Below are 26,578 nucleotides of genomic sequence, written 5' to 3'. Positions count from 1 at the left end.
GAAAATCCTGCAGATAGGAGGTTTTGCGTTTCGGCCATCAATATATTAGATCAGAGGAGCATTTATTAGTGGCTACTTCAGTCTCTCTCTCTCATTTTTAGCCATGAAAATAAATAATTATAGAAGTATTAAAGTATTAAACATTCAAATTATTTTAAAAACCAAAACCAAGACATTTGAAGGGTTTAATGGCATTTTAATGGACATTTTGACCCTTAAATTATCATCTTATTTATATTCTATAGACTAAATGATTCATAGATTATAAAAAAAATACACAGAAGATGAATCATGAATGAATATAATTGCCAATTAAAGCCATATTGAATCTCACTTAACTAAATAGAACATTTTCTATGCAGCATTTATTGTTAAAACTTGAAACTAAATGGGTCAAATGAGTCAATATTTGATCTGTGATTGACTTTATTAGCTGCTAAAATAAACTGAAATGGACTGGAAGCCGAAAACTGATCAATATTTCATTTTTGGTGATAGTATGAAGCACAGTAGATTAATGTAATAACGATCTATGAGATTCTTCTTGAGATTTCTCTCCCCTGCTTTCCCAGGCCCTTTTTTTATATTGGGGTTAGCTCTGGACTAGACCACCTCATGATCACTCACAGGGGTCCTGCAGGGTCTTTAACCTTTGCTTAATATGAAGACACATTCACACAAACTTAACGCGCCCCGCACTCCGCACTCTTCTTTAAGCTCGCATTTAAGCTTTGACCTGCACACTTTTCTACCTCGGTTACCCCTCGTTCCCTTTAACCTCCACCGGACCCCAGCCGACACCCCTTTCTGTCCCTCCTCCACGTCTCTCCACCCCCGCCGGCACCCTTTCATCCACTAATCACATTGAAATGCCAGCCGAGACCTTTGAGTATGACCCCGAAAAGACCCCAAAGCACGCCCCCCTTATAATACACTTGCTCATATATGCATGAATCCTACCTCCACCTACAAATAAATAAAAAAAACATATCTCCTCTCACTATTTGGTCCGTCAGTCTTCTACCAATGAGTGGGATGGGATGTTTCGGAGCTCCTGCCACTCATACCTCGGCTTATAAAAAGCTCGCTCCGCACTGCTTATAAAGTCTAAAAGCCCTGCGTGATGTTCGGTAGATATCTCAGGAATGCCACCCTGAACAAAAGAGGTCAATCTAGCGCTTCACTTTTGGTAGTTTATGAGCTATAAACCGTGTGTGACTGATTGTTTGTGGTGCGTAAAATAGGATATGTGTGTGAAGACGTTGTTCATGCATATGTATGTCGATGATAACGAGATATTTCTATGTAAACATCCGTCTTCTTCTGCCCTTTATCTTCTCGCTTTGTGGTGGATTTGAACCTTTTTTTTGGGGGGGATTCATGAGTTTCAATCAATCAATCAATCTTTATTTGTATAGAGCCAAATCACAAGAAAGTCATCTCAAGGCACTTTACACATAGAGCAGGTTCTAAACCGAACTCTTCAGGTTTTAACTTTAAAGAGACCCAACATTCCCACATGAGCAACAGTGGCAAGAAAAAACTCCCTTTTAACAGGAAGAACCCTCAGAACCAGACTCAGAGTGGGCGGCCATCTGCCTCGACCGGTTGGAGTAGAGAGGAGAGAAAGGAAGGATAGAGGAGAGAGAGAGAGGAAGGAGAGGAGAGAGAGGAAGGATAGAGGAGAGAGAGGAAGGATAGAGGAGAGAGAGGAAGGATAGAGGAGAGAAGCACAATGAAAATCAACAATGAAGCTAGAAGGTCCAGGACTGGAATCTGTCATCTGGATGTCTACAGGCCCAGATTACCTGTGAGACCAGAAAGCACAGACAACTCCGGGGAAGAAGTTTAGCTTATTGAATGCATTAATAGAACATGAATGTTAATGGATATAGATGGATGGAAAGAGAGAGAGAGAGAGGAGGAGAGAGGAGCTCAGTGCATCATGGGAGTCCCCTGGCAGTCTAAGCCTATAGCAGCATAAGCTAAGACCTCTAGGAACCCTAACTATAAGCTTTATCAAAAAGGAAAGTTTTAAGCCTACTCTTAAATGTAGGGAGGGTGTCTGCCCCCCGCCCCCGCCCCCGGACCCAATCTGGAAGATGGTTCCACAGGAGAGGAGCCTGATAGCTGAACTTTTAGAGATACTAGGAACCAGAAGTAAGCCTGCCAGTTTGTTAAGCTTCTCACCTCTGGGTGGCTTCTGTCGACCTTTAGGTTAAACTCTGGTTGTAGTTAAAGCTGGTTTGAGTCTCTGTTACTAATCAGCTAGCAAAGAGGAAGGCCTGGAGCTGGAGGGAAGGGTCACACACATTGACCCATCTACCCCCCCCCCCCCCCCACCACCAAAAAAAAAGACAGAAAAATCACATATTTACTCATCAAACATCCTATTTTCCTTCTTCGAGCTGCCAACTTCTTCTTAGGATTCCTCATATATCTCCACATGACTCACCGTGTTGTTACCTGAGCCTCTCTGTGCTCGTCTGCTCTCTGTTTTCTCTTTTGTTGGTTTATCAGTGAAGCGGTTCTTTTTTTTTTTTTTGCAGCAACATGCCTTAATTGCGTTACATTTTTTCCAGCGTGAACAGGAATCAGGCACGTATGTTTGCAAAGCATTTAGCTATAATCTCTCTCTCTCTCTCTCTTTTTTTCCAAAGGGTACCAAGTTTGACGGGCCGTGTGGAGGCCTGGACTGCAGCGGAGGATGCAAGTGCAACCCAGAGAAAGGCAGCAGGGTGAGTCGCAGCTCCTCTCTATGATGATGATGCTGATGATCTTGGCTCTCGTTAAATCCATTTCACCTCTATTTCCATGTTCTCTTCACATGCACAGCACATTATTTGCACCTCATGCACAGGTTTTACCACATTAGATCCAGAAAGGGTGGAAAAATGTGACTTTTTACAATTTAGGTCGCTATAGCAACACAATACTGGGTTACTGCCACCTAGAAAGCCACTTAGGAGCTGTTTTGACCCAGTTATTGTTGTTCCTTCCTTCCTTCTTTCCTTCCTTCCTTCCTTCCTCCCTCCCTCTCTCCTTTCCTCCCTCCCTCCTTTCCTTCCTCGCTCCTTTCCTTCCTCCTTTCCTTTCTTCTACCTCCCTTCCTTCCTCCTTTCCATCCTTCCTTCTTCCTTCCTTCCATCCATCCTTCCTCTCTGCTTTCCTTCCTCCCTCCCTTCCTTCCTTCTTCCTCCCTTTCCTTCCTTGACTCGAGGACAACAGGAGGGTTAAATGAGCAGATTTATTTCCTCTAATTCGGATTCAGCCTTTTTTATTTTATAATTGAACACCTTCTTGTTACGAGTTAATCACCTTTAAGAAACGATGACTGCAGCGTTCTTTCCATCGTACAGACGTCATCGCTACTTCACATATATCAACTCTGTGTCAGTCTGAGATGCATGTTTCAACAGTCCTTACATATAGTCTGCAGTGCATTGTGATGTTTGATACCTCCAGGCGAGGAAACACACACACACACATACACACACACACACACACACACACACACACACACACACACACACACTAAACAGTGTCTCCAGGCGAGGAACTCATTTTCTTGTCATTGCCTCCATGAAATTAACGTCAAGTGCCATCTGTTAGCGGTGATATCCGAGCAAAAACTTTCTCCTCGATGAATGACCGCCTTCAACTCTACATACGTACTTATTTCAGTATGTACAGAAACATTAACAAACACAGCTGTTCACACTTCAGTAGCCGTAAACACCGTCTGTTCACTCTATCTACTGTATATAAACTTGCTGGATTGATACAAATGCCTTTATGTTGACTTTACGTGAAGGCTGTAAAATACATAAGTGGAAGGATTATGAAGGAATCTGTGAATGTAGTGAACTCTCATGAGGGTTACAGTGATATCTGAGTTTGCTGATGCTAAAAAAATGAATTAAATAAGAAGAAGAAAGGCGATACTACACAGCTACAGTAGTAAATCCTGTATTAAAATCTACGATAAGCAGCTTGTAAGAGTCAATTTCACACTAAAGAATATTTTAGTTTCACATTTTTGACTGAAAACACAAAAATAATGTTTAATTTTTTTCTATTTCATTATATAATTGAAGCTTTAATTGAACTTTAATAGATTATTTGGTGACTTGAAACTTTCACTTGTTAGCAAACAGTCGCTAATTACAACATTCAGCAGTTATGGAGCAACATTATGATTCATTTAGGGTCGTGTTTCAGTCCACCTGCTGAATATAAGTCCAGTATTGACTCTTTTTTTGCTCTCCATCACCTCCTTAAAGGGAAATATCTGGAGCTCTTTAGCTGCTAAATGCTCCACTATGTCAAATTAATCCTCCTTTTAACCTTCCTGTCGTCCTCCCGGGTCAAATTGACCCCATCTGTTCTGTTTCTTTCCTTCCTTCCTTCCTTCCTCCCTTCCTTCTTTCCTCCATTCCTCCTTCTCTCTTTCTCTCTTTCCTCCCTTCCTTCTCTCCTTCCTCCATCCCTCCCTCCCTCCCTCCTTCTTTCCTTCCTTCCTTCCTTCCTCCATCCCTCCATCTCTCGTTCTTTCCTCCCCCTACTTTCCTTCCTTCCTTACGTCCTTCCTCTTTTCCTCCCTCCCTCCCTCCTTACTCCTTTCCTTCCTTCCTTCTTTCCTTCCTTCCTCCATCCCTCCCTCCTTCTTTCCTTCCTTCGTTCCTTCCTTCCTTCCTCCATCCCTCCATCTCTCGTTCTTTCCTCCCCCTACTTTCCTTCCTTCCTTCTTTCCTTACGTCCTTCCTCTTTTCCTCCCTCCCTCCCTCCTTACTCCTTTCCTTCCTTCCTTCCTTCCTTCCTTCTTTCCTCCCTTCCTCATCCCTTCCTCCTGTCCTTCCTTGACCTGAGGACAACAGGAGGGTTAAAATCATTAAAAGGAGCTTTTTCTCTTAACACTGCTGCCTGCTTTGGCTGAAAATGAACCAAAACTTTTAAACTGCACCTAAAAAGAGCTCAAACTTGATATAAAAATGTGATATTATTTAATTAAATGACAAAAAACCCCAAAGCTGAGACTCTAGTGTATGCGTGTGTGTGTTCACCTCTGAATAAACCAGACTACCTGTAAGCTCCACACTGTTTCTCGGTCTCTTTCAGCCTGTATCCAAACAACAATTACTGTCTGACACAGAAGCCTGCATTTACTACCTGCCTACTGTACTCCACTTTACGTAAATTACATGCCGACGACAGCCGCATTACACCCAGGTACCTGTAGGTAAATGATATAGCTCTGGTAATAGCAGCTACTCCTGCTCAGGCCTCACGTCGGGCCTAAATGACACAGCCGCAGATCTATTACCGTCTTTAACTGTTACTGTCGGGAGACGTTTAAGCGGGTAAGGTGCTTATTTGTCTCTTTTCAGTTTTACTTTTGTACTTACAGGTCGGCTCACTGAGGCGTTTTCTCGATCACGGCTATTAAGAGCCCTGAAGTTCAGAGGTGGAGAAGTAGTTTAAGTCGGGGTGTTTGTCCTGGGTAATTTCACTTCATGACTGCGGGTGAAAGATTGACTCTTGAAGGGCTTTTATGAAGCAAAAACCTTACATTAAAGAGGAATTTGAGGGGGAAAAGTAGTTAAAACATAAAGAATGACTATGATATTTAGTTTTAGAGCAGGATAAACATGAATTCAGTTTTAAATTAGATCCTATAAGCAGATTATATATTAAGAATAGCTCATTCAGGGAAGATTTGTGGTCAAAAAAAGGATGCAAAGTCGCCTTACTGGTTGGGTTTGAGATCATTTTGCTACAAAGAACAATACCAATCAATAAATCAATTAAGCTTTATTAATATAGCATATTTCATACAAAGCAAAAGGCAATTAAAAGTGCTTTATATGTGATTGACAGACGCACAAGTTAGTAAATATGGAGGAAACTAAAGCCCATGATACAAATAAAATGCCAAGAAATTGAAACAAGGTGACTTAAAGTGTATAAAATTTAATAATTATAATAATTGATAATGATTAGATGTGGAAAAAAGCATTTATTTAAAAGAATGAATGAAAAAGACAGTGATAAAGGAAAAGTAAATGGCATGAGAACAGTTAAATAGAATAGAAAAGACTCTTTCATGTAGTAAAATACGTATAATTATCATTTTAGTCGTATTTTAACATATTTATTCATCTGACAGTTATATCTGAAATAAAGATGAATTGATAAAGAGATGATATAAAACAGGGAACAGCATATTTGAAAAGTTGGAACAAGTTAATGTCTCGACATAAATCAATAATTGATCAATTATCACATTTTATTAGTCAATTTACTTTCTGCCAATTAAATCAGTGTTGAAGTTCAGCTCCAATTAAGCATGTTTAAACGTGCTTAATTGAGATATCGAGGTTTCTTAGAGATCTGAAGCCTTTTTATTGACTTCAGGGTTCAAGTTCACACGTCATCATCTGTTTTCTTTGTCAACAAATTTATAGACTATTAAAAAAAAAAGACGTTCTTTTTACTGCCGCTACAAGTCTTGATCACAGCTGGATAGAAAGAAAAAAATCCAGATGTGGCACGCTCTAAATATTTCCCCCCAATTATCTCTCTGTACGTTGAGTTTGCTTTGGCACAGAATCAATCATTGAGTCAGTTTCAATGGAAGAATTCGAGGAGGACGTTCGCTGTTGTCTTCACGTCTTCATGCAAATTTAAAAAAAAAAAGGGTGATCATTACCGGAGCTGTGTCTGCATGAAAACCTTGGCACCTTGTACAGGAAAAATAAAGTAATGACAAGAATCGAAGAGTTTAAATGTCATCATCTTGGATCAGTCAGACGATGCTCTGTTGATCCCTGTGGGGGGAAGCGTACGTATGTTGTATTTGCCGCTGCCTGTCGGAGCTCGAGGTTTATCAAAAGTTCATCTCATGAAGAAATCAATCACGGATCATTGGATAGTCAAAGAACTGCTCGTCTCTGTGCAGATACTTCAATCAGAAATAAGTGAATGCAAAACAAATCTAATGTAAGGAAGGAAGGAAAGAAGGAAGGAAATGAGTAAGGAGGGAGGAAGGAAGGAAGTAAGGAGAGAAGGAAGGAAGGAAAGGAGTAGGGAGGGAGGAAAGGAGGAAGGAAGGGAGGCAAGAAGGAAGGAAAGGAGTAAGTAAGGAAGGTGGAAGCAAAACTTCAGAAGAGACTCAGCGGACTGATATTTCTCAATTTCCTGTTTAGGAAAGGCTGAGATTGACACCAAAATGATGATAGCTAGTCCACCTTTAATGTCAGTAGAAATGTTGAATAGTGACATTGTGTTATTATTTATTGAGACTTGACACGTTTAGATTTATAATAAAGAAAACACAACCTCCCAAACCAATAAAATAAATGTGACACGAAAACAAGCGTATACCATAATAATGAGAGTAACAAACACGCCTCCTGTCATGTTTCATGTTTGTTGAGAAGGATAAAGAGGCTTTTATTAACTAGATTGACAAGCCTTCACTCATCATCGTCTGCGGCTCTAAATCCGTCGCTGATGCCTGAGGAAGCCCCCACCCCCTCACCCCCTCACCCCCCCAACACAAACACACCAGAGACACAATCCAGACAGTGTGTGTTGGCTTTAGTTGGTTTGTAATACTAATAGCTGAAGGGCTCCGTCTTAAAGTCTGTGTTCGTGTGTGTAAGGCTTTACTTAAGTCTTTCCTGTTGTCCTCAGGTCAAGGAAGGAGAGAAAGAAGGTAGGAGGGAGGGAGGGAAGAGGAAAGAAGGAAGGAAAGGAGTAAGGAAGGAAGGAAAGGAGTAGGGAGGGAGGAAGAAAGGAAATGAGGAAGGAAGAAAGGAAAGAAAGAAGGAAGGAGAGAAGGAAAGGAGGAAGGAAGGAAGGAAGGAAGGAGGGAGGGAGGGAAGAAGGAGGGAAGGAAGGATGGAAGGGGGGAAGAAAGAAGGAAAGGAGGAAGGAAGGAAGGAAGGAAGGAAAGAAGGAGGGGAGGAATGAAGGAAAGAAAGGAGTAAGGAAGGAAGGAGGAAGGGAGGAAGGAAGAAAGTAAGGAGGGAGGAAGGAAGGAAGGAAGGAAGGAAGGAAGGAAGGAAGGATGGAAGGAGGGGAATAACGGAGGAAAAATTTAAGAAAGAGGGAGGAAGGAGGGAAAGAAGAACCAGTCAAAAGAGAGATGGGGTCAAGGGATAAGTCTTTCCTGGCTTTAATATAAGTATCATATTGAATCCATTAGGTCCAATAACATCTTGCTCCCACTGTGTGAACCTGGAGGGTCAAAGGTCAGAGTTAGGGATGACAGGAAGGAGGCGCTTCATTTAATTTAGTCGGACTCCGTCTGTGTCAATCAGAAACAGAGAGAGGACTTCTGAGTTCTGTCAAGTTGCCAGCGAGGTCAGCGAAACATTTTCTGCGTCATGCTGGACTAATCAAATTGTTTGTGCAGTGATTACATCTTCAGGCTCTGGGATTTAACGCTGTGAGTCCGGCTCTTACTAAAGAAAACAGTTTTTGAGTCTCTACTACTCATATAAACCATCACAGTGATCCCCTTTAGACCTATTTTGGAGTTAAATTCACTCTAAACTCAAACATTAAGATTTCCTGATGTTTGCTTTTTCTATCCTGCTGTATTTCAGATTTGAATTAAGGTAAAATGATTCATCGTTATATCTAAAGAAATAGAGAGAGAGAGAGAGAGAGAGAGAGAGAGAGAGAGAGAGAGAGAGAGAGAGAGGGGGGGGGGGGGGGGAGAGAGAGAAGCAAAGAGAGAGGGAGACAGAGAAAGAAAGAGAGATGGAGAGAGAGAGAGAGAGGGGGGGGGAAAGAGAAGCAAAGAGAGAGGGAGACAGAGAGAGAAAGACGGAGAGAGAGAGAAAGAGAGATAAGAGAAAGAGAGATGGAGAGAGAGAGAAAGAGAGATGGAGAGAGAGAGAAAGAGAGAGAGAGAGAGAGAGAGAGAGAGACAGAGAGAGAAAAAAAGAGACAGAGAGAGAGAAAGAGAGATGGAGAGAGAGAGAGAGAAGCAAAGAGAGACAGAGAGAGAAAGAGAGAGAGAGAGAGGGAGAGAGAGAGAGAGAGAGGGAGAGAGAGAAAGAGAGATGGAAAGAGAGAGAAGCAGAGAGAGAGAGATGGAGAGAGAAAGAGAGAGAGAGAGGGGAGAGAGAGAGGGGGGGAGGGAGAGAGAGAAAGAGGGATGGAGAGAGAGAGAAGAAGAAAAAAGCAAGAAACACACACCCAGACAACAAAGAGGAAGCAGGAATAAAGGATGAAAAGAGAGAGTAGAGCTCCGCCCCCCTTTCTCAAAATGACATGAGGGTAAAGTGATAGTGGGATGTGCGTCTCGGTCTCGGTGGGATGGGAAGATAAGAAACGAGGGATGAAACCCCTCCGCGGGGCCTCTCGATGAAAGACTGCGTCTCTCCATCCCTGAATTCCTTTACTTTAATCCTGAAGCAGGTAGAGAAGAAGAAGAAGAAGAAGAAGAAGAATGAGAAGGAAGAAACTGTTGCAAAGGTTGGAGAAAGGAAGAAAGGTTAACAAAAATCCTTTTATGTCCAAACCGAGACGGGAAAAAAAGAAAAGATAAGGACGTAGCGAGGACATTTTTTTCAGGTTAGATATCTAAACAGTAAAGAAAAAGGGAGGAAGTGCTTGATTGCAGGATGTTGTACATAAAGCAGAGGCAAAAAAAAAGAAGAAGAAAGAAGTTGAGTCAGAGCGATGTCACGATGATCGATGAAAGAAAAAGTCAAGATAAAGACAGAAGACAGAGTTAGACTTTGTTTTTCATTTTCATTCACTTCTCGGAACATGTTAACCCTTACATACTGACAGCTGTAAAAATACTTTATTCTTTTAGCCTGAAATGTTATATCTTCCCTTAAGGTGACCTAGAATATACTTTTATATAGTTTATTTTACCATAAAAAGGATAAATCATGTTTGTTACTGAAAAACAGATTTCAGCCTGGTGGTGGCGGCCATGTTGGATCAGGTCAAGGAAGGAAAGAAAGAAGGAAGGAGAGAGAGAGAGGGAGGGAGGAAGGAAGGAAGGAAGGGTGGGAGGGAAGGAGGAAAGAAGGAAGGATGGAAGGGAGGAAGAAGGAATGATGGAAGGGAGGAAGAAGGAATGATGGAAGGGAGGAAAAAGAAAGGAAAGGAGGTAGGGAGGAAGGATGGAAGGAAGGATGGAAGGGAGGAAGGAAGGAGGGACAAAAGAAGGAAGGAAGGGGGAGGAAAGAAGGACAAAAGAAGGAAGGAAGGAAGGTAGGAGGGAGGGAGGGAGGGAAGAAGGAAGGAGGAAGGAAAGAAGGAGGGAAGGAAAGAAGGAGGGAGGGAGGGGGGAGGGAGGGAGAAAGGAAAGGAAAAGCAAAGGACGGTTGTTTCTAGCTGGACAGAGCGTTCAGATCTCAATGTGGAGACACTGGAGATACATTAACAGCAGATGTCGATGTAATCAGATTAAATCATATCAACAAGCAATCTGGATACAAGATGCATTTTAATGAAATGAGCCAGTTAATGGATTAGAGTTGAGAAGAGACCCAAAGAGTCTGATTTCTGGCAACTCATATCACAATGAGTCATTTATGAGGTAACGATTAACCCTCCTGTTGTCCTCAGGTCAAGGAAGGACAGGAGGGAAGGAAGGAAGGAAGGAAGGAAGGAAGGAAGGAATGAAGGAATGAAGGAAAGGAGTAAGGAGGGAAGGACGGAAGGGAGTAAGGAAGGAAGGAAGAAAGAAAGAAAAGGAGGAAGGAGGGAGGAAGGAAGGAAGGAAGGAAGGAAGGAAAGAAAGAAAGGAGTAAGGAGGAAAAAAATGAAGGAAGGAAGGAAAGAAGTAAGGAGGGAAGGACGGAAGGGAGTAAGGAAGGAAGGAAAGAAGGAAGGAGGAAGGAAGGAAGGAGGGAGGAAGGAAGGAAAGGAGTAAGGAGGGAGGGAAGGAAGGGAGTAAGGAAGGAAGGAAGGAAGGAAGGAAGGAAGGAAGGAAGGAAAGGAGTAAGGAGGAAAAGATGAAGGAAGGAAGGAAAGAAGGAAGGAAGGAAGGAAGGAAGGAAAGGAGTAAGGAGGGAGGGAAGGAAGGGAGTAAGGACGGAAGGAAAGAAGGAAGGAAGAAAAAAAGAGAAGGAGGAAGGAAGGAAGGAGGGAGGAAGGAAGGAAAGGAGTAAGGAGGGAGGGAAAGGAGTAAGGAGGGAAAGAAGGAAGGGAGTAAGGAAGGAAGGAAAGAAGGAAGAAAGAAAGAAAAGGAGTAAGGAGGAAGGAAGGAAAGGAAAGAAGGAAAGGAGTATGGAAGGAGGAGGGAGCAAAGAAAGAGGGAAGGAGGGGAAGAACAAAGGAAAAAATAAAGAAAAAGGAAGGAAAGAAGGAACAGTCAAAACAGATGGGGTCAATTTGACCCGGGTGGACGACAGGAGGGTTAAGAAAATAGTGGAAAAGAATCAGAATCAGTCTCGGCTGCAACACATGAAAGTGGCAGAAAGCCTTCAGGACAACAGGCAGAAGAAGAGTAAGTTGACCTTTGACCTGGTGAAGGAGAAGCGGATGAGACAGTCGCTGGAGAGAGCAAGCAGAGCTCAGCGTGGACACTGGAGACACATATATTGATAACAGATGTAGATGTAATAATAATAATCAAGTTAAATATAAAATAAACTAGATGCATTTTATTGTGAAAGGTAGAAAAGATGTACCAACAGGTTGTTTGTTTTTCAAGTTTATAAAAAGCAGACTGAATACACACAGGGGAAGGAAGATGGAAGGGAGGAAGAAGGAAAGGAGGGAGGGAGGGAGGGAGGGGGGAAGGAAGGAAGGAACAATGGAAGAAAGGAAAAAAGCAAGGTAGGAAGGACAGATGGAAGAAACGGAGGAATTAAGGGAGGGTGGAAGGAAAGAAGGAAGGAAAGGAAGGAGGGAGGAAGGAAGGAAGGAAGGAAGGAAGGGAGGACAGATGGAAGAAACGGAGGAAGGAAGGAAAAAAAGGAAGGACAGAAGGAAGAAAGGAACAAAGAAAGGAAAAAAGGAAGGTAGGATGGAGAGATGGAGAGATGGAAGGAAGGAAGGAAGGAAGGAAGGATGGAAGGACAGAAGGAAAAGAACACAGAAAGGAAAGTGCTCCAGATTGCACCCCTGGGTGGGCTGGTTCTGGCCCACGGGCCGCATGTTTGACACCTCTTCCTTAAACCTTCACCAGAACCCAAAAAACTGAGCAGCAGTGAACTCTATGCCCCTTTGATTCAGAGTCTATGATGTACGAGAGCGTCCTCGGCCCAGACAACTAAAATGATTTTGTCTTAAAAGGTTAAGAGAAGACGGTGCTCATGCTTTGATGAGGAAGGGGGTACAGAAATGAGGCTTACCATCAGATTGGAAGACTATCTATATTTTGTCAAACACACACACACACACACACACACACACACACACACACACACACACACACACATACACACACACACATATACACACAGAGATAGGCTCGGATTGCACACTGATAGTATGTGCTGGCTGTATCACGACCCTGTGGCAAGCATGAATGGCGACTTTGATCTCTGTCTCTGACTTCCTTATCTTTCAATATATCTCCAGCCCCTCTCTCTCTCTCTCTCTCTCTCTCTCTCTCTCTCTCTCTCTCTCTCTCTCTCTCTCTCTCTCTCTCTCTCTCTCTCTGCATTCTCTAATGAGTTGTGTTTGATTGATTATTAAGCTCGTCTGGGCGTTGCTGAGTGATCGCTCGTATGTATATGTTTGTATATATATATATATATAGAGATATATATGTGTATATGTGTATATGCATGGTTAGTTTCGTGTGTGTGTGTGTGTGTGTGTGTGTGTGTGTGTGTGTGTGTCACATGATGGCGATGTATCTCCAGACCACAGCAGGTTTTCTTATCGGTAGTGTCCTTACAGAGCTGGGCCCCTTTATGGCATTTTATCAGCCTCCTTCTCCTTTTGAGGCTGTCTAAAAATGGTGGTGGGCTTTGTTTAGACTTCGCCTTTACACACACACACACACACACACACACACACACACACACACACACACTTAAAATGGCGGTAGACCAGCTATTTTACCGCTTATTGTCCAACATGGCTCAACAAACATAAACACATCTTTTAGTCTGAGATGAAATGAAGATTGTAAGTTTGGCTTTTGAACTTCTCTCTTTCTTTTAAACACACACACACACACACACACACACACACACACACACACACACACACACACACACTGCACCTGACACTCAGTCACTGTTGGCTCATCCTGTCACCAAACATAGTAGCTTAGTCTAGGAAAGGTCAAAGGTCACGGCACAACACAAAGGCCAGAGTAGACAGGAAGGTCAGGGGCACCGGTATCACAGACTCAAGAGACAGACAGGCCAAGGTGTGTGTGTGTGTGTGTGTGTGTGTGTGTGTGTGTGTGTGTGTGTGTGTGTGTGTGTGTGTGTGTGTGTGTGTGTGTGTGTGTGTGTGTTGTAGTCTTCAAGGTGCTTTCAGAAACTCTATCAGCCTTCTTTCTATCCGTCCTTTCTCATTATACTCAGTGTCTTTTCCTCTATTTGAAGGCTTGGATCTTATTAACAAAGACATAAATAGACAGAAGGAGGAAAAAGAAAAGTAAAAAAAAAAGGGAACCAAACAGCAAAAGGAGTTAATTTACTTCACAGAATCACTAGTGATGCTTCCAGTTGAGTCTTTAAGTTTTAACTTTTGCAGTTTCATGTAAAACTGGAGCAAAGCACAAGACAGGAGAAGACATTTATATTAGAGTGTAATGCACTCTACTGCCCCCTAATGGCTCCTCCAGGAACTCCAAACAGCAAAAGGAGTTACTTTACTTCATATAATTGCTAAAACTGGAGCAAAGCATAAGACAGGAGAAGACATTTATATTAAAGATGGACACTCTGGGGGTCCATCATTTACTCTCTGAGTGTAATGCACTCTACTGCCCCCTAATGGCTCCTCCAGGAACTCCAATGAGCCTGAGTATGTGTTGAGCATCTGCCACTAAATGAAGTATGACATCATATATATATAATGCTAAAAGCTAATATCTGCAGCTAACAGTCATTTTGATCTATTGTATTTAGTGTTTAGTTAGTTTAGGTCAGGGATGTCAAACATGCGGCCCGTGGGCCAGATCCGGCCCGCCGAGGGGTCCAATCCAGCCCACTTTCCTTATTCCTCCCTTCCTTGCAAATTCCCTTCCTTCCTTTCTGTCTTTTTTTTCTTCCTTCCTTCTTTCCTTATATCTGTCCTTCCTTCCTTCCTTCCTTCTTTCAAGTCCTCTTCCTTCCTTCCTGTCTTCTTTTTCTTCCTTCCTTCTTTCTTTCCATCTGTCCTTCCTTCCTTCCTTCTTTCAAGTCTTCTCTTTCATTCTTCCTTCCTTCCTTCCTTCCGTCTTTCATCCTGTCTTCTCTTCCTTCTCCTCCTTCTCCTCCTTCCTTCCTTCCTTCTTTCAAGTCTTCTCTTTCTTCCTTCTTTCCTTCTCTTCCTTCTCCTCCTTCCTTCCTTCCTTCTTTTCTGTCTTCTTTTTCTTCCTTCCTTCTTTCAAGTCTTCTCTTTCTTCCTTCCTTCCTTCTGTCTTTCATCCTGTCTTCTCTTCCTTCTCCTCCTTCTTTTCCTTCCATCCTTCTTTCTATCTGTCCTTCCTCCCTTTCTTCCTTCCTTCCTTTCTTCCATCTCTTTATTGATCCGGCCCACCTGAGATTAAATTAGGCAGTATGTGGCCCTTGAATGAAAATGAGTTTGACACCTCTGGTTTAGGTTGTTTAGTGCATTTTATCTTCAGATTTGGTCCATGCAGTAGTTTTAGGATTGAAAGCTGGACATTGACAGATCATGTTAGTTAGCTTCTATAACCCCAAACATCCTCCTTAAACCTCTGACATTATAGATTTAATTAGAGATGCTGCTTCTCTCATCAGAGTCTGCACAGATGGAAAGATTGAATCAGTAACACCTTCATATAGTGAACTCATGTAATAACTCACATGCCAGAAGAAGAACACCGCAACACCTGGGGTTTAATTACAAGGTGCAATAAAGGACAAGTTGTTTCACCCTTTTTTTTAAAAATACTTAACTATTATTATATTGCTTGAAACATCATTGAAATGTTAAGGCAGTTTATTTCAAAGTCATTTTACTTTGAAGGGCTGCAGAAGCTTTACAGAAATGCACCGAGATGTTACATTATATAAGATTTTGGTGACATTCTTACTCATCTATTCCTAATTACAGCCTTAAAAAGAATGAGAGTAAAGGATAAATGTAAATTAAATGGAGAGAAAAAAAAAATGCCAGAGGGGAAGTTTCTGTGTTGTCGTTCCTGCACAGAGCGGGAATTAAATACCTACTAGGTGATCTAATGGGCAAACATGTGGAGGTATGCACCGAACTGGTTATTACTGATTTTTTATAGGCGCTTGTGATTTGATGTGATGATGATGGCACACGTATTTATGACATTTCCATTCAAACACACACACACACACACACACACACACACACACACACACACACACACACGAACACACACACACACACACACACACACACACACTGTTAACACAAATCCAAACTATCATTTTTATGACTTTTTCTTTTTAGTAGAGTTGCCCTGCCCTGCTCATTACTGTACTCAACAAAAGTCAGTGAAGAGCTGTTAAACATGTAGACGCTCATCACCTCACAAGACGGACAAAAATACTTTGCTATAACTGTGTGTGTGTGTGTGTGTGTGTGTGTGTGTGTGTGTGTGTGTGTGTGTGTGTGTGTGTGTGGTATTTTTACATGCGTGTGCAGCTGGGTAAGCTATGACGCAGTTATGTACCACCCTAACCTACAAATATGGCCCTTCTGTTTTAACACGTATCAATCGTTAAACACTTCTGCTAACAACATTTCACATATCGTTAAATAATCAACAGCGTCACCCATAATCCACCCAGGTATTACCATTCCAAGTAAGACTGTAAAATGTTTTGGAACCTACCTTTTATTCAATGCCTCTCTCATAAAATACATATATATATATTAATTTATATGTGGGCTCCTTTTAAAATTGTGATTTTCTTGGTCATCTGAATGATGAAATTGAAGGAAGGAAGGAAGGAAGGAAAGGAGTAAGGAGGGAGGAAGGAAGGTGACAAGAAAGGAAGGAAGGAAGGAAAGGAGGAATGTGGGAGGGAGGGAAGATGGAAGGAAGGAAGGAAATAAGGAAGGAAAGAAGGAAAGGAGTAAGGAGGGAGGGACGAAAGGAGGAAGGAAGGAAGGAAGGAAGGAAGGAAGTAAGGATGGAAGGAAGTGAAGTATGGAAGGATGGGAAGAACGAAGGAAAAATTTAATATAGAGGGAGGGAGGAAGGAAGGAAGGAAGGAACAGCCAAAAGAGATGGGGTCAATTTGACCCGGGAGGACGACAGGAGGGTTAAATGACTACTAAGTGGACCTGCTTCCTATGTAGGTGTAAAGGTCTCATTCTAAGGTTAAAAAAACACAAAAACTATTATTATTAATATTATATTCAATTTCTGCCAGTTGATCTCCTTAAATCTTACACACTGGACCTTTAAAAGGTCATGGGATACGGCTAAAAGCTTAGGAAATAGCTAAGTAAGTGAGTTGAGTTGAGTTTAGAATATGTTATCATGTTTATATCTCCAGGTCAAACTATCACAAGGGAATTTAGGAGTTTTACTTGTTTTCCGTCTTTTGATCTCAACTCTCAGCACATGACTATAGTCGACGGGCCTTCACCGATCGTATCAGGAGGGGAATATAAAAAGTGAGGTGGTTCAGCTGTGTCTGGTTTGTTTTCTAACTCTGGAGTCTAGTTATGAAGGAACAGAAAAGAGGAGATAAGTGGAGGAGAAGAGTCCCACGCTTCTGATTCATACACACACACACACTGATACAGAAAATGTGCACATTAGCAGAGTGTTAACAAACTGCAGGAATCTCAATCCCCTACCTAACTAAACACAGCTGCATCGAACTCGTCTACGCACTTTAGTTCCTTTGTCATGCAGACAGTGATCACAACTTCTAACGTCTGATAAACAAAGAGAGGTGAAGCTGAAGGAAAACCAGTAGGGTTCACATTGATAACTTCCTGTCACGAACACGAATGCTTTTACATCCCTGATTCATCAAATTGAAACCATCTATTTATTTTCTCGGCCTGATGTCAGCTGTTACATCCTTGGCTGTCTGGGCTGTCGACGTTGTTTGTAAATGACAGCTGGACTTACAGTATACAGGATTTCCGACAGCCTAGTACACAACATACTGATCTTTTAAGAGAGAGAGAGCGTGAGTGCGTTCAAACTCTTTGTGTTTTTGACACCGTAATCATCTGAAAAGCTTCTAAAACATGTTTTAGGACATAATAGGACAATAAAACTAGACTAAAGAAATACTTAAAGCTCATTTCAGTAGGATAATCTGCCACACAGGGTTGATGTCTAAGGCTGAAACTAAGGATTATTGATTAATCAATTAGTTGTTGAGTATATCGACCCTGACCCATAGACAGACAGTAATAAAACCACTTCTACTGCTGTTCCACAAAAAAAAAACCCAATGAAAACAATCAAAGTAGTAAAACTTTACAGATTTTTGAAGATGTGGGTGCTTTTGAATTGTAGATGACAGCTTCAGTTGTGAGATTATTGTTATCATCCCAGAAGTACACAGATCTCTCCATTATCTTGTCCTGCTGTCTCGACACCGTACACTTACTTTTCATCATCAAATAAAGCAATTCATTCATTGCTTTTAAGGTTTTCACCCCTATCCTCTCTTCCCTCCATGTGGGATGTATCTGTCACCACTCTCCACAGTATCTCCAAGCTCCTTTGCTGTCCTGATGCAATCGTTCCACCAACATGGTTCCTCCCGAAAACAAACCGTAGCATCGGGAAAGGAAAATATTGTCTGAATCTCAAAAATCAAGACAAAATCACAAGTGTCTAAATTTAAAGATTAACTGCGGCTTTTATTCACAGCATCAGTCTGGAGTCAATCAAAGATGCTTTTGAAACCTTTATCAAGCTTTATCATTTCCATTTTATCTCAGCGTAACCTCCTGAGAGCCAAACGACTCCTAACTAAGCGTGGTAATTCATTTTTTAGCTGTTACCAAACGTCTGTATCTCCTCTACCTCAACAGACACATCTGTGCGTTGCTTTTAAAAGGTCGTCAACGCTCTAGCCATACATGCTAATTACATCTGCTGTTTGCAATCAACGGGTTGTCGTCACCTCAGGCTAATCTTTATGGGACTGCGACCATGTTTTAGGCCAATTACTCCATTTAGATAACGTTTCAAGGACTGGGCTTTCTCAACAACTCTAAACTATGGGTCTTAGTTGGAGAATCAAGTCTGTGAAGGCTCGTAATGTCCTGCATTCAAATACCAAAACACAAATTAAAGAACAACACAGTGGAAAGTATTTTATTTTTCTAGTTTCTTCCGTCTCCTGTCCGACAGCTGAGAAAACACCACAGCTTTATGACATCATCACCGTGGGACAGCGGGGCCACTGGTCACTAATGGGGTTTTTATTGGAGGGGAAAGCACCTGGATGAAAAGAGAGAACAGGTTGTTTGTTTAACGGGGGTCATCATCACAAACAGATGAGTCAGAGGCAAGAGAGGAGGGCTGGGAATCCAGGCAGGAAAAACACAGCCTGTGGAATAAAGAAAAGAGGAGAGAGACAGTGTGCACGTGACTGTAATGATTGGATTTACTGTGGAATGATGACTAGGATTGATCTGGATTTCAGTGGAATCTAAAACCAATGAACCAAAGAGGACAAAAACACAAATTTGGCAATAAATGGTTTCAATAATTAGGTTTTAGTTACTAGCATAGTCCAAATATGTGTCTGGATGTCACAATAGATATTTAAGGACACACATCAAAACTTTCGCCCCTTTATGATGATTGTTTGGGTGGCATTTTTACTTTATTGGACAGCTAACAGTATAGAGACAAACAGAAGACACATTCCAGTTTCAGTGTGTGGTTGCTGTACAGATTTTTAAAGCATCCTGAGATAAATTGGGATATTAGGCTTTATACATTTTCAAAAATACAGTGTACTATGGAAGAATTTTCAGTTGGTCTGCAGGTAATGATTATTATCGATTATTCTCAAGATGACTTATTCACTTACTTGAAATACCAGATCGACAATTTAAAATTTAATCAAGTCTCTCTTCCTATTGGCTTGCAGACATCAGGACTTCTTATGTCTTTATGTGTCAAGTGGTATTAAAACTGGACAGTTGAGGGCTTCATTTGTTTCAAAATCTCAATAAACAAGCTAGACAATATATAAAAATTCAGCACGGCACTGAAAGAAAACGAAGTACAGATGCACGACAGTATCTAAGAAAACACATATTCCATCTCAATAGCCCGTATCTGGAGATGAAGAGGCCATCTCTCTCTCTCTCTCACTCTCTCTCTCTCTCTCCATCACGTCTGTGGTTGCTGTGTTATCACTCATCCTGAGCAGCACAAACAAGTCTGAGATAAACAAAAAGTCGTTTGGCTTCGGTCTGATCGCCAGAGTGGATAGGAGAGGGAGAAAAAAGACAACACAACCTAAACATTCCCAGAGAGGATTCCCTTCTTTATCTTCTGCGTATGTGGGTGTGTAGATGGGTGTGGGAGCTGCTGAATTTTTTCGTTAGTGTTTTCAGTTGTGTCATCTTGTGTTCAAGACCATCAAAAGTCTCGTTCTTTGGGCACATTTTGTTGCCATCGCTCTGCCTTTTTTTGACGAGGGCGTTTGAGGTTCTGCCGATTCATGCATGTGTGTGTGTGTGTGTGTGTGTGTGTGTGTGTGTGCGTGTGTGTGTGTGCATGTGGCTCAAGCTGTAATTGGTTTATCAGACTGCCCTCGCTGATTAAACTTGCACCCAAAGACCCAACACACCCATTCGCCACCCGCCCCCCTGTAAACGTTGTTCCCATCACCATCCCACAGTGAGCATGCGGTGTGACAGTTGAAATCTTCTCCCTAGCACACCCGGCCCTCGGAACAATACATCCCGCTAAACCCTCCGAGGGCCTGAGGGTGTGTGCACGTCCGTGTTTGCATGCGCGTGCGTTCGACGACAACACACACACACATGCTGGTTTTCACACACACATGGCGGCGAGAATCTGTCTGTCCAAGCACTCTCCTCTATCAGGAAGTGAGGTAGGCCCGATGGGAGCAGTAAGTCCAGAGAGCTTAGTGGCCCAGAATAGGCTCCATTGTGCCCTTTGTGCTGGAGGGGATTTGGGCCTACAAACTGACCAGTCTGCTGGAAGGTGATGAGGGTGGAAGGTCTGGAAGAGCCGGGTGGAGATCCGACGGTCTGGCATGAAAACAGACAGAGATGCCAACTGGCGAGGGCATCTGTGGCGAGATGGTATTGGGACTCAGGGAGACGCTGGCAGGAAGAGGCTGATCGCTGATAAAAAATTTGTCCTGATGTGTATAAAAAGAAATGCGCACTATTTTTATGATGTCTGTGAATTAGATCATGGTGACTTGAGCAGTCTGTATTTTTAAGAAGCTAAGTATAATACTAAAATCTAGCCTTAACCAAAACACTTGATATCAAGGGCTTCGTTAACTGACTTTATTGGCCACTTGGGGGCAGCAGACACAAATTATGACCACAACACTGACATGTATATGTTGACATTGTTAGCGAACAGTTGCTAATGTCCACATCCAGCAGTTACAGAGCCATCTGCTCAATGAAAGTCCAATGTTCACTCTCTAGCAGCTCCTGGGGGAAATATCTGGCTCTTTAACTGCTAAATGCTCCACTTTGTTCACAAGCTAGTCTATAGCTAACTGTGTCTGAGAGACTATGAGAGCGCTGAGAGTGAACCAAAACAGTCAAGTTGTAGCCGGACAGCTAAACAATGAGCTGAAACTCAAGCTTTGACTTGTAAATCCATTAAATCCATTATTATATGCAAGGCTTCATTTCAAAAACAGAAGCACGCTGACAACTTGGGGGGGAAGATTGCCACCTAGTGGACATTTTCAGAGCTGCTTCATCATCCAGCCGAAATTTATTAGGTTTCTAAATTACAAATGTCATTCAAAAGAGTTGTCACTTGATCTTTATTGGTATTCTGTGTTTTTCCCCTTTTCTTTTGTTCCCTTTCATCCCTTCCCTTTTATCTCTACTCTCCACTCTTGCCTCCATGCTCTCTGTGATCTTCTTCTCCACTTCTGACTGCATTTTTTAATTCCATGCCATGTTTGGGAATAAACAGAAACCCTCAGAAACCGCCTTTCTCACTCACTTCCTCCTTCAGACCCTCAAAAGACACTCACTTCCAGCTGACCTACAAAGAGATTCTCTAAAAGATTGGATTTTAGTAGTAATTTATTAGCTTTTTGCAAGTTAGAAACTGTTAGATACCACAACTGTAAACTAAGCTTTCAGAGGTCTTATACAACAGCATAATGCACAGAGACTTTTCTTTTCACCTTATCTAACCCTTCAACTCTCACCTCTTACATAAAACAAAGCAGAGAGAACAACCAGCAGTCTCTGAAAGTGACCCATGTGAACTTAAAATTAGATACTAGGCAGACATTAGTGCCTTTTACTGAGATGACCCCACAAATTTCTCCTTCTGGAGCTGTTACATAAACAAAAAAAAATAGACGTCAGCAGGTTGCAGACATTAATAAGCAGTTAATAAGAGGGTTGACAGTTTTACTGTGATTGCAGCTGGGGTCAAGACAGGTTAGAGGCAGACTTAAGGTAGTGGGAGGCGGAAAGGTGAAAAAGAAAGAAGACAGGAACAATATAGGAGACAAAAGCGATGGAGACAAAGTTAGAAAAGAAAGAGTAATGGAGAAAATGAGACAGAGGGAAGGTGAGGCGTGAGAGAAAGTGGCCCTCTGTGGGACCTCTGCATATTTTCCCTGGGTGAAACCAGGTGTGAATGCGAGCTGTGAGCCAGACAGCTCCAGCAGGCCGCCTTCACCTGGCACAGCCCTGTCATTACACTGTGCTTGCCCCGAGGCCGCGGGGCTGGAAGCAGAGCTGCAGCCTCAACCAGTCGCACGGTGTGGTCAAGGCTAATCCAGGATCATTGTCACTCTAAGAGCCAAGTGCAGTAAACGAACAGGAATTTGGTCTCAATGACATCACCGCACGCTGAGACGTTAAGTTAAAGGATATGACTGATGATACAGAGTCAAACCAGCATTGTATGTGCATCTAAAGCCTGATATATCCTTTTCCTCTGTGTCGTAGACCTCTATTGTTGCCTAGAAACGATTAAAAACATGTCAATGAGCCACATTCATTATGGAGATTATGATAATGGTTGTTTGCTCAGAAAGGGCTCCAAAGACTAATAACAGCAATCACATTTTCAGTCTCTGGAGAGTAGTTCTGTGTAAAGCATAGCATCACAGTGTCTTAACTTTGCACTGAAGTTCTTTGAAGAATTAGTAATGTAGTATCTTCTTCCATGCCTGGCTGATTGTGAACTCAAAGGAGTAGCTCAACATTTTTTCATACCACTCACATGTCTGCATGATAAATATGACGCAACAGCCAGGAAATGCTTAGCTTAGCATAAAGAGTGGAAACAGGGGGAAACCGATAGCCTGGCTCTGTCTGAAGTTGACTAAATCCTTGTATGCCATCACTATTTCATAATTTTATTATGTCTAAACTTTCAGTCCTACTAATTCTGCTTTTGTTTGATAGCATTATCAGGGTAATTGAAGATATAATAGAATTGTCTCATAAATGTCCCATTCAACCCTGTCTTTATTGGCATTTTGTCCATGTGCTCGTGTCCCAGAGGACGGATGACATGTTCCTGTTTTAGAGAAATCACTAGACGATATACATCAGATACAGAAACAGAAATCCCTCGTTTTACGATCCGTTTGGTGCCAACCAGGTGTGCTTTATCGTACATGATAAAGCATAAAGTTTAGGCAGTCACAAGAAGGCATTAAGCAGTCCATGTATACTCTTGTGTGTTGTCAGTTTTTATATAAATGTTTCGGATTTTCCCAAGTGTGAGATTTAATATGTCAGAGTTAGCTCGGATATGGTTGAAATGGTTTTGTGTCTGCAGGCATAGCAGTTATATATGAATAGAAACAGGTGTGGATAGAAAATTACCTTCCTTTTTGTATTATGTATGTGTGTGTGTGTGTGTGTGTGTGTGTGTGTGTGTGTGCATTGAACTAATAGAGGGGTGTGTGAACCTTTGCCTTGTGAGTAATGAAGGGTGTGTAACCTCTGTGTATAGGCCTACATGCATGCACCACACCATGGTTTTTCAGTGTAATACAGTATGTGCATACGTTTCTGTTACTGTGACATTCCTCTTGTGGGTTTGGAAGCTAAACACCAAGGACTCTTAACGAAACAAGACATTTTAATCTCTGTTTGATAAGTTCTGATTTAACTAAATAATGTGAGGGTGAGTTGAGGGCAATGTTTAAGGGGTTTAAGACAATAATGTTGTAGTAAAAGTTCAGCACAGTCAATGAAACATCCTCTCAAGCCTGCAGTCATATCCAATATACATGCATGCAAGCATCCACATGCATCTCAGCTCTATAAATGTGTCTGCAAATGTCTCATAAACTTTATATGTGCATCTGCAGCACTGGTTTACATTCCCAGTTAACTTTATCCTGTGACATTTATGTAAATTAGTTTATGAGGACAATGCTTTATGGGCCGGTAATTAAAAGAATTGGCTCATATTAAACATTTTTGGTATGATGCACACTTTTGCAAACATTAAAAAACACTTGTATTTATTTTCATGTTAGGTAAGCACCTTGTAGTTTTAAGTTATATTACATTAACACAATCATAAGACAGATTTAATTGTGCAGCTCTGCAGCTCAAATCCTCTGACTTTCTTTTGACCTGAACGCAGACATCTGTCCCTCTCTCCACCCTTTCCTCCCTCCATCCGTCTCCTCTCTCTCCTCTACCCTGTTATACTGCCTAAAATATGAGCTAATAGCAGGTTGTCAGTGGCTGAAGTTGTGAGTGCGTGTTTGTCTTAAAGGGCCCAGTCTCATAGGAGAAGGATTTCTTTGGCGTGTTCATTCATCCAGCTCTAAATCAGTGAAAACCCACCTGTTAATGTTGCTTCTCTGTTTTTTTACTGCCATCATGTGGATGAAAGTAGGTAGCACAGCCTGTCACCTGCAGCACAAGCACGTTCATGTAAGATTAAAGGCTTTACAATGAATTTTGGGCCACTTAAAAACTATTTTTTACCCCTGAACCAGAATTGATTTTCTATAAACTTCATTTTTCCTGTGATTGCCAAACTTCTACAGTAGCAGCTTTTCTTTCAGACCACCATCTGAGACCACATGCCACTACATGCCCACATAAAGCACCTCAGCATCCAAGACATCTGATATGTGGGATTGTGAGGCACACTCTCAGCTGGGTTTTTCCGCCTCGACTTGTTCACGTCTCATGTAAACACACCCTCCGAATCTGGTACACAAAGACAAAATGGCCTCCTCAGTAGTAATTAGTTCGCAAGTGTGTCTGAAGATCGAAGATGTTGATGAAAGTTGGACATACAAGAGGATTCTATGTGCAAGTCTTTTGATGATCACATCTTCAACAATGAGAGACTTTTGAGAAATTTGCAAGATGCTTGAGGCAAACAGTAGAAATCCACCTCGATGACGTGTTCTCATGCAAAACAACGAGGTGCAGAAAGGGATGAGTCGTTAGAAGTGGTCGAAGTCTTAATGCATCACTTTGAAAAAGATCATTTTCGGATGTGAGTTGGTCGTTGGACACATGTGGCCGCACAAATAATCAAATTTTCACATGGGATAAATAACCTGATAAATAGTTTAATTATCTTTTCACACTGTACAAATGGATAGTGAGGAGTTTTCATTTAATTTAATTTGATTTTCGACAACACACATTGTGGATAAAAACACAAATAATGTCTTTTTCAAAATGTCATTTTGATCTTGAAGATATTGTCCAGAAATTTCATAAATACAACCTGAAAATACTGGATACAAATATAGGAACACATGATGCATTAGGAGCCTCGAACATTGTCTTTTTCACCCCTCTCAGATTATAAAGTGACTGTTTCTCTGCTCTTTTCTCAGGGTCGTCCTGGGCCTCTCGGTGAGGTTGGTCAGAGCGGGCCAGAGGGAGTCCGCGGCCCTGTGGGGGGTTCAGGGCCCAAAGGAGAGAAGGGCCACCTTGGATTTAGAGGACCATCTGGGCCTAAGGGAGACAAGGTGGGTGCTGTAGATTAGAAAATATTAGAATTAGATAAGAAATAACATGATTGACATTTTTATATTTATAGTGGAATAAAGGACCGAGAACTAGCTGTAATACTGCACTATATCCTTCTTATTATGTCCAAACTTACCAAAAAACAATTATTACTTGACTAGAAATGTAGATTTTAATGTATTTCATATAAAGAAAATCATCCACATAATATCCCATCATAACTGCAGTAACATGTTTTCACCACCAGGTGTTACTGTTTAATTTGATTGTAAATTAACACAATGTATTATTTATTCCTACAGGGACCTATGGGAGTGCCTGGGTTCCAAGGAGCTGATGGAGTACCTGTAAGTAAACCAGAAATACAAAGACACACAAGGAAACATTTACAGGAGAGAGAAACAACCATATCCACATTAATGTCTCTCTTTTCTCTGATGATATATTTGCTGGTCATTGATTGTTCTTGCTGGTTTCTATCTATAAGTGTCCTCTTACTAGGCTAACCATTCAAGAAACTTTAGAGCTAATGTTTTTGTCTGATTATTTACATTGTCATTAAAAAAAAAAGGTTTTAAAGCTATTAAACAGCTAATTATACTTAAGTCAGAGAGTAGTGGATATACAAAAGACCAACCAATGGTCATATATTATTCCTGGCAGTAGAACATAAATGAAATGACATTATGAATTGATAATTATTGGAGGCATTTTAAGGGATCTTTTGAGGCTTTTTTCTTGTTTCATTGTAAATGTGTGGATTTGCATTTATGGATTATTGTTTTCTGCTATTAGAAAGTTTTTAAAGCTGATTTTTGTTTTTTTATTCTTCTCTGCATAGGGTCACCCCGGTCAGGACGGTGGCAGAGGACCACCTGGACTGGACGGTTGTAACGGGACCAGAGGAGAATCGGGACTGCCTGGCTACGGGACAGGAGAACCTGGACCCAGTGGTTTCCCTGTGAGGATGAGCTTCAATTCTTCATTTTCCAGTCCATATAGTTGAGGTCTTTTAAATCCTGTGCCAATCATCCTATGATGTTTCCTCCAACAGGGGCCTTTTGGGCCAAAAGGTCAGAAAGGAGAGCCTCGATTCATCTCAACAGATAACGAGATCCTGGTAAGGTCGCACACATATATTTAAATTAATTCACATACATGTATTATTTCTGTTATTTCTGTGTTTTGTGAATACTACTACAGAAAAACTCTTCTTTGCATCAAGATTTCCTTAAAACCAAAAAGATTCCTCTTTCTTAGTCCTTCCTGTTCCTACAAGTCACTT

General features: G+C 41.6%; 1 protein-coding gene across 1 annotated transcript in view; it reads left to right on the top strand.

Moving 5' to 3' along the window:
* The window catches only part of col4a6 (collagen, type IV, alpha 6), a 139,016-nt gene that overhangs the window by 80,800 nt on the left and 31,638 nt on the right, over positions 1-26,578 (top strand). Inside the window, exons 3-7 of the mRNA XM_053343159.1 lie at positions 2,661-2,738; positions 25,158-25,292; positions 25,596-25,640; positions 26,135-26,254; positions 26,348-26,413. Of these exons, the coding sequence (XP_053199134.1) occupies positions 2,661-2,738; positions 25,158-25,292; positions 25,596-25,640; positions 26,135-26,254; positions 26,348-26,413 (444 nt within the window). The remainder of the gene's footprint in view (positions 1-2,660; positions 2,739-25,157; positions 25,293-25,595; positions 25,641-26,134; positions 26,255-26,347; positions 26,414-26,578) is intronic.

Source organism: Scomber japonicus, chromosome 22 (assembly GCF_027409825.1).
Source record: "Scomber japonicus isolate fScoJap1 chromosome 22, fScoJap1.pri, whole genome shotgun sequence".
Taxonomy (NCBI): Eukaryota; Metazoa; Chordata; class Actinopteri; order Scombriformes; family Scombridae; genus Scomber; species Scomber japonicus.
The sequence above is the reverse complement of the archived record's forward strand: the minus strand, read 5'-3'. Positions and strand labels throughout refer to the sequence as shown.